This window comes from Macaca fascicularis, chromosome 2, assembly GCF_037993035.2.
Source record: "Macaca fascicularis isolate 582-1 chromosome 2, T2T-MFA8v1.1".
In the NCBI taxonomy this organism is placed as follows: domain Eukaryota; kingdom Metazoa; phylum Chordata; class Mammalia; order Primates; family Cercopithecidae; genus Macaca; species Macaca fascicularis.
Genome location: NC_088376.1, coordinates 112,859,861 through 112,873,909, shown reverse-complemented (window position 1 = coordinate 112,873,909; position 14,049 = coordinate 112,859,861). Strand labels below are relative to the sequence as shown.

Below are 14,049 nucleotides of genomic sequence, written 5' to 3'. Positions count from 1 at the left end.
AGCCTTCTGGTAACAGTCTTTACTCCTTCTGGCTTTGGTGGGGTGGGTGACCTTTGTGGACCTGATGTCTGCAGACAACCTGCCCTGGAAGCCAGCCAAGATTTAGCTGGCAGGCAGCTTTGAAGCAAATTAGTCTCTGACACGGAGAGGCCAGAGAAGGCCAGAGGACCTAGAAGTGGTCTGAGAATAGGGCAGGAGCACTGACTGTCTTGGGGCATCCTGTTTATGGAGTAGCTCCCCACATGTATCTGTCCACCCTAGATTTTGAAACAAATATGAAACCACTCTAAAATAATTCCCCTACTGCCAGGAGTGCATGCTTTAAAGCTGCCAGCAGAGGGAGCCAAGAGGCAGAAGGATTGGTGTCGCCGCAAGCATGGGCATCTGTTTCTGCTCCTGAGAGTTTCACAGAAACAGACTAGCTGAGAGCATCCTCAAGGCTACTTCCTGCCTGCCGAAAGTCCCCAGCAAGGACCCAGATAGAAGGCACACAACTCCTGTCAGTGGCCCCAGTTTTTTTTTTTTTTTTTTTTTAATGGAGTCTCACTCTGTTGCCAGGTTGGAGTGCAGTGGCATGATCTTGGCTTACTGCAATCTCTGCCTCCTGGATTCAAGCGATTCCCCTGACTCAGTCTCCCAAGTAGCTGGTATTACAGGTGCACACCACCATGCCCGGCTAATTTTTTGTATTTTAGTAGAGACAGGGTTTCACCATGTTGGCCAGGATGGTCTCGATCTCCTGACCTCCTGATCCACCTGCCTCGGCCTCCCAAAGTGCTGGGATTACAGGTGTGAGCCACCATGCCTAGTTGCTTTTGTTTACTTTCTTTACCTCTTCAGTGTGCTGGAAGGCCTGGACTCCTACAGCAGGTCCTTGATGAGTGCCCACTGCATGGCAGGCCTTCTCTGTTCTCTTGGAGCTTATGTTCCAGTGGGATAGATGAGCTGGGAGTTTCGATGGCTAAGCCCACAGCCCACCAGCTATATACTACATTATAGAATCTGGTCTGTAGCTCCCAGATGGGGACAGGCCCACCTCATTCTGAGTAAGCTTCATGCCAGGGCCTGTAGCCCATTTGGTACAGGGAGGACAACAATGGTCTCCCTTGGCTTTCAGGCCAGCAGGACACTAAATTGACAAACCTTCGTAAGCTGGGCTGGGCTTGTCATCAAGCCACATGAGGATGACTTCATTCATTTTTGTCTCCAGTATTTTTCTGGGCATAACTATCGAAGTGGTTGGCTGAGTGCATTGACTCATACCTGTAATCTCAGCGCTTTGGGAGGCCAAGGTGGGAGGATTGCTTGAGTCCAGGAGTTCAAGACCAGCCTGGGCAACATAATAAGACCCTGTATCAAAAAACTCAAAACTGGCCGGGCGCGGTGGCTCAAGCCTGTAATCCCAGCACTTTGGGAGGCCGAGGCGGGTGGATCACGAGGTCAGGAGATTGAGACTATCCTGGCTAACATGGTGAAACCCCGTCTCTACTAAAAATACAAAAAACTAGCCGGGCGTGGTGGCGGGCGCCTGTAGTCTCAGCTACTTGGGAGGCTGAGGTGGGAGAATGGCGTGAACCCGGGAGGCGGAGCTTGCAGTGAGCCGAGATCACGCCACTGCACTCCAGCCTGGGAGACACAGCGAGACTCCGTCTCAAAAAAAACAAAAACAAAAACAAAAAAAACTTAAAACTTAGTCAAACATGGTGGCACACACTTGTAGTTCTAGCTACTCAGGAGGCCAAGGCAGGAGAATCACTTGAGCCCAAGAGTCGAGCTATGATTGTGCCACTGCACTGCATCCTGGGAGACAGAGTAAGACCCTGTCTCTCTTGAGAGACCAGGCACGGTGGCTCACGCCTGTAACCCCAGCACTTTGGGAGGCTGAGTCAGGGGATCACCTGAGGTCAGGAGTTTGAGACCAGCCTGACCAATATGGTGAAACCCCATCTCTACTAAAAATACAAGAATTAGCTGGGTGTGGTGGTGGGCGCCTGTAATCCCAGTTACTCGAGAGGCTGAGGCAGGACAATCGCTTGAACCTGGGAAGTGGAGGTTGCAGTGAGCTAAGATCGCACCACTGCACTCCAGCCTGGGTGACAGAAAGACTCTGTCCCAAGAAAAAGAAAAAAAAAATTACAGTGGCAGGTCTGTTTGTTTTTAACAAAAGCCCATCTTTTAACTAGGCATTAGGCAGCACCAGCATAGTCTATTCTTGTTTTTGTTTGTTTGTTTGGAGATAGGGTCTCATTCTGTTGCCCAGGCTGGAGTGCAGCAGTGTGATCACAGCTCACTGCAGCCTTGACCTCCTGGGCTCAGGTGATGTGATCCTCCTGCCTCAGCCTCCTGGATAGCTGGGACTAAAGTGCTGGGATTACAAGCATGAGCCACCATGCCCATCCTAGGCACAGCATCTTCTAAACTCAGAGCCTCAAGCTCTCAAAAATGGTTGTTGAATCCTCAGCAATAGCATTGCCCTGTCTTCTTTGTGTTCTGATGGCAAGACCCTCACAACTACAAGTGACCTCAAAGACTGCCTCTACCTTTCTCCTGTGACTGCTAATGTGTTACTACAGAGGTCTGGAAGAAGTCTTAAGTTTTCTTGGGCCACCTGCTCGGGAGGCTGAGGTGAGAGGATCACTTGAGCCTGGGAGGTCAAGGCTGCAGTGAGCGATGATCATGCCACTGCACTCTAGCCTGGGCAACAGAGTGAGACCTGTCTCAAAAAAAAAAGTCATGTCAAGGAAGGTGGAAGAGTAGAAAGCTCCAGGAATCCATCTCTCTGTGGCAACAGTTGAGCTGGCTGAAACTATCTGAAGCAACCACTTTGGAAATCTGGTCTAGTAGAACATTTTCAGCATCCAGGGAAGAGGTTGATGAAGAAGCTGGTAAACTTCAGTAAATTTTCTCATAGCAGCTCCACCTCCTGGGCTCAAGTGATCCTCCTGCCTCAATCTCCTGAGTAGCTGGAATTGACTACAGGCATGCACCACCATGCCCAACTAATTTTTTGTAGAGACAGGGTCTCACTTATTGCCCAGGCTGGTCTTGAACTCCTGACCTCAAGCGATCCTCCTGCCTGGGCTTCCCAAAATGCTGGGATTACAGGTGTGAGCCACCTTTTCTTTTCCTCTCCTCCCCTCCCCTCCCCTCCTTTCCCCTTCCTTTCCTTTCCTTTCCTTTCCTTTTTTTTCTTTCTTTTCTTTTTGAAATGGTGTCTTGCTCTGTCGCCCAGGCTGGAGTACAGTGGTGCCATCTTGGCTCACTGCAACCTCCACTTCCCGAGTTGAAGCAATTCTTCTGCCTCAGCCTCCCGAATAGCTGGGATTATAGGCACGCTCCACCATGCCCAGCTAGTTTTTTGTATTTTTAGTAGAGACGGAGTTTCACCATGTTGGCCAGGCTGGTCTTTAACTCCTGACCTCAAGCGATCCTCCCACCTTGGCCTTCCAAAGGGCTGAGATTACAGGTGTGACCCACCATGCCCAGCCACCACCATTTCTTGATTTAAAATTAGGAAAATTAAGAAATTTCTGGCTGGATATGGTGGGTGTACTAAAAATACAAAAATTAGCCAGGTGTGGTGGTGCATGTCTATAATCCCAGCTACTTGGGAGGCTGACGCACGAGAATGGCTTGAACCTGGGAGGTGGAGGTTGCAGTGAGCTGGGATCGTGCCACTGTACTCCAGCCTGGATGACAGCGAGACTCTGTCACAAAAACAAAAACAAAAAAAATTAAGAAGTTTCTTAGGTTTTTTAAGAAACTTCTTAATTTTTATAACTTTTTACTGCAGCAATATTTTTTGTTTGTTTTTGAGACGGAGTCTTGCTCTGTCGCCCAGGCTGGAGTGCAGTGGCTGGATCTCAGCTCACTGCAATCTCTGCCTCCCGGGTTCCCGCCATTCTCCTGCCTCAGCCTCCCGAATAGCTGAGACTACAGGCGCCCGCCACCTCGCCTGGCTAGTTTTTTTGTATTTTTTTAGTAGAGACGGGGTTTCACTGTGTTAGCCAGGATGGTCTCAATCTCCTGACCTCGTGATCCACCCATCTCGGCCTCCCAAAGTGCTGGGATTACAGGCTTGAGCCACCGCGACCGGCAGCAATATTTTTTATTGTGGTAAAATATAAACAAAATTCACCATCGTAACCATTTTTAAGTACATTTCTGTGGTGTCAAGTACAATTACTTGCTGTGCAGCCATCACCACCATCCCACTCCAGAATGTTTTCATCTCCCCAAGGTGAAATTCTATACCCATTAAACAGTAACTCTCCTATCCCCTTTCTCCTCAGCTCCTTCACTTACCTTTCTACTTTCCGTCTCTATCAATTTGACTACTTTAGGAGCTTCATATAAGTGGACTCATACAATATTTGTCCTTTTATTACTGACTTATTTCACTTAGCATAATGTCTTCAAGGTTTATCCATGTAGCATGTATTAGAATTTTCTTCCTTTTTAAGGCTGAATCAGTAATCATATTTAATTTAAATTTTTTTTTTTTTTTTTTTTTTTTTTTGAGACAGGGTGTTGCTTTGTTGCCCAGGCTGGAGTGCAGTGGCATGATCTCGGCTCACTGCAACCTCCGCCCCCTGGGTTCAAGGGATCCTCCCACCTCAGCCTTCCAAGTAGCTGAGATTACAGGCATGTGCCACAATGCCCAGTTAATTTATTTAATTTTATATTTTGTAGAGACAGAGTCTCAATATGTTGCCCAGGTCAATATTGAACTCTTGGCCTCAAGCCATCCTCCCACCTCAGCTTCCCAAATTGTTGGTATTACAGGCGTGAGCTACTGTGCCTGGCAGTATTCATGTTTTAAATTTGCAAGCATTCTTTCTTGCTCTTTGGGTATGTCTGTTTTGCAAAGCATGATGTTCTTGTTTTTTTGTTTTTTTTTTTTTGAGACGGAGTCTCGCTCTGTCGCCCAGGCTGGAGTGCAGTGGCGCAATCTCGGCTCACTGCAAGCTCTGCCTCCTGGGTTTATGCCATTCTCCTGCCTCAGCCTCCTGAGTAGCTGGGACTACAGGCACCTGCCACCATGCCCGGCTAATTTTTTGTATTTTTAGTAGAGATGGGGGATGTTCTTGTTTTATGGTCTCATATTTCTCTTTGTATCAGAGTCAGTAATTGTGCACCGTGGACTTTCTCCTGGGCTCCTCTCCCATACCTGGTAGTCCTTGGCTACTTTGGAGGCCAACCTATGTGGGTAGGGTTTGGGGGAGATGTGCAGACAGCTCACATCATCTTGAGTCTTACCTGAACCCAGGATGCAGAAGGCTTTACTGTTGGGGCCAATAATACTGACTGCCCTAGGTCACTCTACATGGTTTGTTTAGTGTCTTCGAGAAAAGCTCTTTTATTTATTGGCCCAGGGCAGCAGCCTGACTGCCTAGTGTTCTACCAATGCAGATTAGGATGGGGTGGAGCCAAGCTCACAATTTCATCAGTGTTCCAGTTTTCAGGCCTGTTTAATGCTTTTGCAAGGCCCTCCCTTGCCTTTATGGACCCCTCCTTGTGGGTTCTGGCTGCTGTGTCAGTCTCTTGTCCCCTGGCCATGCTTTCTCTCCCAGAATTTTTTTGGAAATCTCTGGGGGCTGATGGTGGTTGCCCTTTCTACTTATTGCAGTTGGATTACCCTTCATATCTGTCATTTTAGGGAGGCATCAGCAGGTAGCCACCACCCCAATTACAAAGTCAGTGTTAGGAAGATCTCTCTTATGGGCCCCAAGGGCCCCTGAACTCTAGGCTGGAGAGAGCCAGGGAGATCTTTCCTTAGGGTAGGGTAAGGCTGCCAGGAGCCATGAGTTCATGGAGGAGACATTGACTAATCCCATGCCACACAGGCAATGAGCTGCTCAAGGCCTTAGCTATGTTCTGGAAAGGGGAGCTTTGAGTGTCTTACCTGACCCGCTGAGGCATCTGGCATGAAGCCCTGTAAGTTGACCATGGGTGCGTGTCCCAAGGGTGATAGTGTCACTCAGGAGGGCCTCAAGCCAGCCTCAACCAGTGAGGGAAGGACTACTAAGCCCTAGGTTCTTCCTCATAGGACAAACAGAAGGTGGGAAGGAAAGAAAGTGGACCTCTGGCAGAAGGGGAAACAGGTTTCAAGCTCATAAAGGAAGAAGAATAGGCCAGGCGCGGTGGCTCAAGCCTGTAATCCCAGCACTTTGGGAGGCCGAGACGGGCGGATCACGAGGTCAGGAGATCAAGACCATCCTGGCTAACGTGGTGAAACCTCGTCTCTACTAAAAAAATACAAAAAACTAGCCGGGCGTGGTGGCGGGCGCCTGTAGTCCCAGCTACTCGGGAGGCTGAGGCAGGAGAATGGCATAAACCCGGGAGGCGGAGCTTGCAGTGAGCTGAGATCCGGCCACTGCACTCCAGCCTGGGTGACAGAGCAAGACTCTGTCTCCAAAAAAAAAAAAAAAGGAAGAAGAATATAGAAACAGTCTAAGAGAAAGCTGGGCCCAGTGGCTCACGCCTGTAATCCCAGCACTTTGGCAGGCCGAGGTGGGCAGATCACAAGGTCAGGAGATCGAGACCATCCTGGCTAACACGGTGAAACCCCATCTCTACTAAAAATACAAAAAGTTAGCTGGGCATGGTGGCGGGTGCCTGTAGTCCCAGCTACTCAGGAGGCTGAGGCAGGAGAATGGTGTGAACCCGGAAGGCAGAGCTTGCTGTGAGCCGAGATCGCACCACTGGACTCCAGCCTGGGCAACAGAGTGAGATTCCATCTCAAAAAAAAAAAAAAAAAAGTCTAAGAGAAGAAGAAATGTGTCCTTATGATCCAGATGTGGATATGGGGAGTGAAGGAGGCACCATGAGAACCTCCTGAGTCTTGAGTTTAGTGTTGTGGATGACCAGGAGGTGCAAGTGAATAAGCCTGGCTTGCCTTGAGCTTGGGCACCACTAGGCAACGCCTTAGGGGATGGCTGGGAGTAGAAAGTCCTGCCTTGGCCGGGCGCGGTGGCTCAAGCCTGTAATCCCAGCACTTTGGGAGGCCGAGATGGGCGGATCACGAGGTCAGGAGATCGAGACCATCCTGGCTAACATGGTGAAACCCCATCTCTACTAAAAAATACAAAAAAACTAGCCGGGCGAGGTGGTGGGCACCTGTAGTCCCAGCTACTCAGGAGGCTGAGGCAGGAGAATGGCATAAACCCGGGAGGCGGAGCTTGCAGTGAGCTGAGATCCAGCCACTGCACTCCAGCCTGGGCAACAGAGCAAGACTCCGTCTCAAAAAAAAAAAAAAAAGAAAGTCCTGCCTTGGGCTACCTTGAGGGTAAAATTCACAGCACCCAGCGAGATCCTGCCTGCCTCTTGAGTTTATCTTTCCTAACCTGAGCCTCAACTTGCTGGGATTGGTAAATGGTGGCAGAATATGGATACTGCAAAAAAGATGGCATGAGTGGTCCTGGCTGCTGTGGTTCCTAGAGGAGGAAGCGAAGCAGCCAGCCTGGAGTTGGTTTGAGGTGGGTTTGTGCAGCCTTCATTTTCACTTGCAGGCAAGGACAGAAGTAGAGCTTCTAGGGTCCTGGACAGGGAAGGAAGAAATAGTCCAGGTTGCCTGGATTGCTTAGCCACCCAGATCAATGCAGGTAGCCTTCCTCCCTCTGATGTGTACATCCCAGTGAGAGTGGGACTGTGGTGCAGCCCTGAAAAGTTCCTGAGGAAGGGAAGAGAGAAGGCATCTTTGGAGCTACCCTTGCCACTCCCCAGGGTTCTCCTTGTATGGCAGGAGCTGGGGAGCCCTGCCAGGTCTGGGTGGGCTGGAAGAATCCTGTGGGCTGTAGTTTTTAATAGAATAAAACTTCACTCCCCCCCCCCCGACACCCACCCGTTATAAAAGTAAAAACACACTCATTGAGAATTTGGAAAATAGGGAATTACAGAGGTAGTTACAGTTGACATGTGGAATATTTCCTTCTACTCCTTTTTCTGCATGTGGGGGTGGGGTTGGGAGTGGTGGGGGGGGGTGCCAAATCATGTAATTGCACTATACATGGAGTTTTGTGTGCCTTTTAAATTAAATTAAATTTTTTTTTTTTTTTTTTTTTTTTTTGAGATGGAGTCTCGCTTTGTCGCCCAGGCTAGAGTGCAGTGGCCGGATCTCAGCTCACTGCAAGCTCTGCCTCCTGGGTTCACGTCATTCTCCTGCCTCAGCCTCCCAAGTAGCTGGGACCACAGGCGCCCGCCACCACGCCTGGCTAATTTTTTGTATTTTTGGTAGAGATGGGATTTCACTGTGTTAGCCAGGATAGTCTCGATCACATGACCTCGTGATCTGCCTGCCTCGGCCTCCCAAAGTGCTGGGATTACAGGCATGAGCCACCATACCCAGCCAAATTAAATTTTTTTAAGACAGAGTCTGGATCAGTGCAGTGGTGCAATCAGGGATTACTGTTGCATGCTTTTTTTTTTTTTTTTTTTTTTTTTTTTTTTTTGAGACAGAGTCTTGCTCTGTCGCCCAGGCTGGAGTGCTGGAGTGGAGTGCAGTGGCACGATTTTGGCTCCGTCTCAAAAAAAATAAATAAATAAATCTAGCATACAAACATTTCTCCATGTTATTAAATTTACTCTCTGGAAACACTACTTTTTGCCTACGTCATATTTAAGCTATGACTGCCAGTCCCCTAGGGAATCATTTTGATGGTTTCTATTTTTATTTTTTTTTTTGAGACGGAGTCTTGCTCTGTCACCCAGGCTGGAGTGCAGTGGCCGGATCTCAGCTCACTGCAAGCTCCGCCTCCCGGGTTTACGCCATTCTCCTGCCTCAGCCTCCCGAGTAGCTGGGACTACAGGCGCCCGCCACCTCGCCCGGCTATTTTTTTGTATTTTTTAGTAGAGACGGGGTTTCACCGTGTTAGCCGGGATCGTCTCTCGATCTCCTGACCTCGTGATCCGCCCGTCTCGGCCTCCCAAAGTGCTGGGATTACAGGCTTGAGCCACCGCGCCCGGCCGATGGTTTCTAATATTGTACCATTTGCCGGGGTAAGTAGCAACATCACAGGGAGAGGAAGGGAGACCTTCCCTCCACATCAATCTGTGGTGACATCTCTGACTGGCTCCTTACATTGCATTCTGAGACATGAGGCTATGTGGTCAAAGGGCAGTAGGCTTTTATTTATACATTTAGGTTTTCTCTGGGTTTTGGCTTGCTTCTTTCTTTGTCTTCCAGACTTTCACTGGTCCCATGACTATGCAAAGGACTGAGTCAAGTGGTTTGTTCTCTAGAGAGTAGGGCTTTTTTTTGAGACAGTGTCTCGCTCTGTTGCCAGGCTGGAATGCAGTGGCGCAATCTCGGCTCACTGCAACCTCCGCCTCCCGGATTCAAGCAATTCTCCTGCCTCAGCCTTCTGAGCAGCTGGGACTACAGATACGAGCCACCACGCCCAGCTAATTTTTGTATTTTTAGTAGAGACAGGGTTTCACCATGTTGGCCAGGATGGTCTCGATCTCCTGACCTCATGATCCGCCCACCTCGGCCTCCCAAAGTGCTGGGATTACAGGCGCGAGCCACTGTGCCTGGCCGAGAGTAGGGCTTTCTTGAGGGGTGGCCTTCAGTCAGGAGTGGGCTCCAGGTCCCTGGAGCTGAGTTGTCTCTGATGCTTGAGGAGCTGTTGTCCTTCTGGGTTACCACTGTGGCCCCAAGTAACCAGGTCATCTCTGCCTTCAGCCCAGCCCCTGTGGAGGTGAACCTGAAGCTCCGCCGGCCATCCTTCAGTGAGGATATTGATCTCAATGCTACCTTTGATGTGGATACTCCCCCAGCCCGGCCCTCCAGCTCCCAGCATGGTTACTCCAAAAAACTTTGCCTAGAGAAGTCACAGTGAGTGGTAGTCCCCGGCACTGTCCATGGGCTGGTGGGGGATAGCTAAGACAGCTCTGCAGGCCCTGTGCTGTTAGCTCTGAGTGGCTGATGGGGCAGTGAGTACTGCCTAGGCTTGGCCATGGCTTTGGTTCCAGCTACCTCTTGTTCCCTTACCTGAGCACTCAATCTGTGCAAACCCCTTCTCTTATTTCATTATTCCTCACCATCACACTTCAAGAAAAAGGTATTGGAATGCAACTTAGAGAATGTAGGGATGCCAGAAGGGGTGGGTCTGGGCCGGTGGAGTTGGAGAGGGTGCTCCCAATACCTTTAAGGCCTGCCCACCAGAGTTCTGAGCCAGGGACTCTGAACTTCCTCTCTATGTTTGCCTCTGAGGCTCATGCCTGAGGGAGGATCATCTCAAACCACAGAGCCCAGGGCCTTACCACCCAAAGGGGTGACCCACAGGGGCAGGCATGAGAAGCTGTCTGGAACTCCAGTGGGGCAGGTGGAACCTGCTCTGGGGTACTGTGGGACCAGAAAAAGGGAGGCTGTCTCCTTGACCAGGTTTGCCAAGTGTGGTTCACTGTGGAGACAAGGACTAGACTCATTCATACAGGTACTGTTCAGGTGAGGCTGGTCAAGGGCTGGGCAGGTTTCCTCTTATTCAAAGACTTTGGACAGAAAGAAGAGAAAGAGAAAGAAATTGAGATGCTAGACAGTGGAGGTGGAAGGGAGCAAGAGGGCAAGCCAGCTGGGCTGTCTAACCTCCCAAACCTCAGGGGCATGGGCATCCCTGTTGTAGATGGCCAAGCCTGGTAGCAATGAGAAACAAACCTAAGACACGTGGGCTGCAGTCCCCAGGGATCCTGTCAGTGTCTGCTGCGTACTCTGGCTTCCTCCTGTTGCCCGTCTTCTGCTGTAAAGGTTGAAGGTGGACATCTGGGGTCTTCAGGCTGCCAGGCCTTTCAGAGACATTTCCACCACCTTCAGGGCCTGTGGAGGTAGCGAAGGAGGTAGTGAAGTTCAGAGTCCCTAACTCAGCTCATCCATTCTGGAGCCTTGGTTGTCATGTAGCCTTACCACAGGCCATTAAGGCAGGAGCAGAGGAGTCAGCCACCAGGCCCTGATCCCATGCCTGTCCTTATGACTTGAGAAGCCACAGGGCCAGCCTTAGATCATCGTCTTCTCAGGCCGGTTGCGGTGTCTCACGCCTGTAATCCCAGCACTTTGGGAGGCTGAGGCGGGTGGATCACGCGAGGTCAGGAGATCGAGACCATCCTGGCTAAAACAGTGAAACCCCGACTCTACTAAAAATACAGAAAAAAATTAGCCAGGCCTAGAGGTGGGCGCCTGTAGTCCCAGCTACTTGGGAGGCTGAGGCAGGAGAATGGCGTGAACCTGGGAGGTGGAGCTTTCAGTGAGCCGAGATCACGCCACTGCACTCCAGCCTGGGCGGCAGAGTGAAACTCCACCTCTAAATAAATAAATAAATAAAAATCACCATCTTCTCACCCACCAGGGAAAATGCCAGGAGAGGGTATCCAGCTGCTGGGTTCCCCAGGAATTGGATGGAAATACAGTTTCCAGCTCTGGGGCTGGGATTGGGAGGCCAGGGCCTGGGGCCATGCGCTATTCTGCCCCAGGCCCTTCCTACACACACTCTTTAGGGAGATGGCCTGGCCCTGTGTTCTGAGAGGAGTTTGTGAGTGATTTTACTGAAAGGCTAACTTACTGAGGCTCTCATGGAGGTAGTGTCCCCTCTCTGGGAAGGCATATCTAGGCCTGAGCTCATAAGATGCCTTTTGCTCATATCAGGGCATGACTGGCTTTCCTCCCGTGGGTGGTGAGTTGGTTGGGCTCTCCAGCCCCATACAGAGCCTGGGACGTGGTGAGGTGCCCGAGGACTTGAGGAGCATTGGAATTTGGCCTTGAGTGGAAGCCACAGGATTGGAACACGGTCCAGTCATCCCCAGTCATCCCTGTCTCTGCCACCCTACTAGCTGTGACTGTCCAGCTGTTAACAGACCTGCACTTGGGGTGGGATCACTGAGGTGCCTTGCCCAGAATGCAGGCATGGCAGCAGTAGTGCCACATGGTAACTCCCCAAGGTACGTGTGCTGAGCCTGGTTCACCTGCCCTCATGTCTTTCTTACCTACCCCTTGCCTTCTCTCGCATTCTTGTAGCTCCCCAATTCAGGATGTCCCCAAGAAGATATGCAAAGGCCCCAAGAAGGTAAGAGCTTTCTAGAAGAAGCACAGTCTAACCGTTGCCAGGACTGGACTTTTGGGAGGGCATGGTCTTGCCAGAGCCCTGTCACTCCTGGTCCAGAACTGAGGTACTTTGGAGCCACCCTTGGGATTCTACTTATTATCCCTCCTGCCTCCTAGTGAGGCATCAGAGATCCTGATCTTGTTCCACCACCACTATCCTCCCTCCTTTGCTGACATCTGGCTTATCAAGTCTGGCCCTGGGGTCTTTCCTGCAGGAGTCCCAGCTTTCACTGGGTGACCAGAGCTGTGCAGGACAGCCAGATGAGGAACTGGTTGGTGCCTTCCCTATTTTTGTCCGGAATGCCATCCTGGGCCAGAAACAGCCCAAGAGGCCCAGGTCAGAGTCCTGTCGCAGCAAAGATGTGGTGAGTACGGCTTCTCACAGTGGCAGGAGCCAACCCTTTTGGGTAGAAATGGGTGGCCAGCCACCCAGCCCATTAGCCTGGCCCACTCATCTCTTTTTTCCACCCTAGGTAAGGACAGGCTTCGATGGGCTCGGTGGCCGGACAAAATTCATCCAGCCTGTATCCTTTTTCTGTGGTGTTGAGCTGAGCTGAGCTGTGGAGCCCATACTATGCCTCACCTATACTCCCAGCCTGCCAGTGCCAACAGCCTCAGGTGTGCAGTGCTGGGCCTCATTCTGTGTACCAGGGCTGCCCAGCCCCGGCTCAGAGCTTTTCTTGCCCTGCATTGCAGTCCTTTCTCCAAGCCTCTTCCTTGACAGCTCCTCCAGACTGACACAGCCATGATCCGCCCATTGCCTGTTAAGCCCAAGACCAAGGCTAAGCAGAGAGTGAGGGTGAAGACAGTGCCTTCTCTCTCCCAGGCCAAGCTGGACACCTTCCTGTGGTCGTGAGAACAGTGAGTCTGACCAGTGGCCAGACACATGCCTCCAACTTGTAGGATTTAAGGACTGTCCAGGCAGGGGGTTTTGTGGGCAGAGCCCCACTTTCGGGACCAGCCTGAGGAGTAAGGGCAGACAAACAGGTGAGGGGGAGTGTGACACCCAGAGGCTGCTCTTCCTGCCCTCACCCTGCCCCACTCCCATGACTGGAAGCTGACATGACCAGCCCACTGATCCTGTCAGCAGGGCCTGCTCCTGTTGCCAGGCTTCTGTTTATAGCCATGATCAGATGTGGTCAGACTCTTTCTGGGCCTGGAGACCACGGTCGCTTGTTGACTGTCTCTGTGGACCAGAGTACTTGAGGCATCTCAGGCAGCCTCAGCCTGAGCTTCTACCTGCCTTTGACTTGCTGCTAGGCATAGCCTGGGCCAAGCAGGTTGGGGAATGGAGGATAGAATGGGATGTATGGAGAAGATGGAAGATTTTCATGTAAAATAAAATTTTAAAAAACAATAATAATAATATCTTCTTCCTGGTTCTGAGAGTGTAAATTTGCACCAACACTTTAGAAAACTGTTTGGCATGACTTTCTAAAGCAGGAATATCACCTAGCCTCAGACCTAGCAGTTCCTTCCCTAGGCATGTGCCTTCTCATGGGGCACAGGAAGACTCTAGCAAAAATGAGATCACTTCTGCTTTTCTCACAATCTCTAACCTAGGCATAGCCTAAAGGCCATAAGTAGGAAAGTGAATGAGTAAACAGAAATCTATCTATACAGGGATACTCACAGCAAATAACCAACGACCACTACCTTCCGTTCCTCCCCACGTTTAAACACTACCAGCCAAATTACTAGCTTTTGACTTTTGGCTGCAAAGGCACTTTCTTTCTTTCTTTTTTTTCTTTTTGCAACAGGGTCTCCCTCTGTCTCCCAGGCTGGAGTGCAGTGGCACAATCACAGTTCACTGCAGCCTCAACCTCCCAGGCTCAGGTGATCCTCCCACCTCAACCTGTAGCTGGGACTGCAGGTATGTGCACCTCACCTGGCTAATTTTTTTATTTTTACTTTTTGTGGAGACAGGGTCCTGCTATGTTGCCCATGCTGGTCTCAAA

The 14,049-nt window shown here is 50.5% G+C and overlaps 1 protein-coding gene across 13 annotated transcripts in view; it reads left to right on the top strand.

Annotated features, from left to right (window-relative positions):
• The window catches only part of TRAIP (TRAF interacting protein), a 29,942-nt gene extending 16,494 nt beyond the window's left edge, over positions 1–13,448 (top strand). For 10 of the 13 annotated variants that reach the window (XM_045386253.3, XM_005547156.5, XM_074032217.1 and 7 more), the window contains 5 exons: positions 9,683–9,835; positions 12,005–12,053; positions 12,307–12,456; positions 12,565–12,615; positions 12,825–13,448. In XM_045386253.3, coding sequence (XP_045242188.1) covers positions 9,683–9,835; positions 12,005–12,053; positions 12,307–12,456; positions 12,565–12,615; positions 12,825–12,947 — 526 coding nt within the window. In that variant the 3' untranslated portion in view covers positions 12,948–13,448. Of the gene's footprint in view, positions 1–9,682; positions 9,836–10,384; positions 10,569–12,004; positions 12,054–12,306; positions 12,457–12,564; positions 12,616–12,824 lie in introns of those variants that run through there. The other 3 variants (XM_005547158.5, XM_074032224.1, XM_074032219.1) reach the window with 2 other exon arrangements.
• Positions 13,449–14,049: the final 601 nt, after the last annotated feature.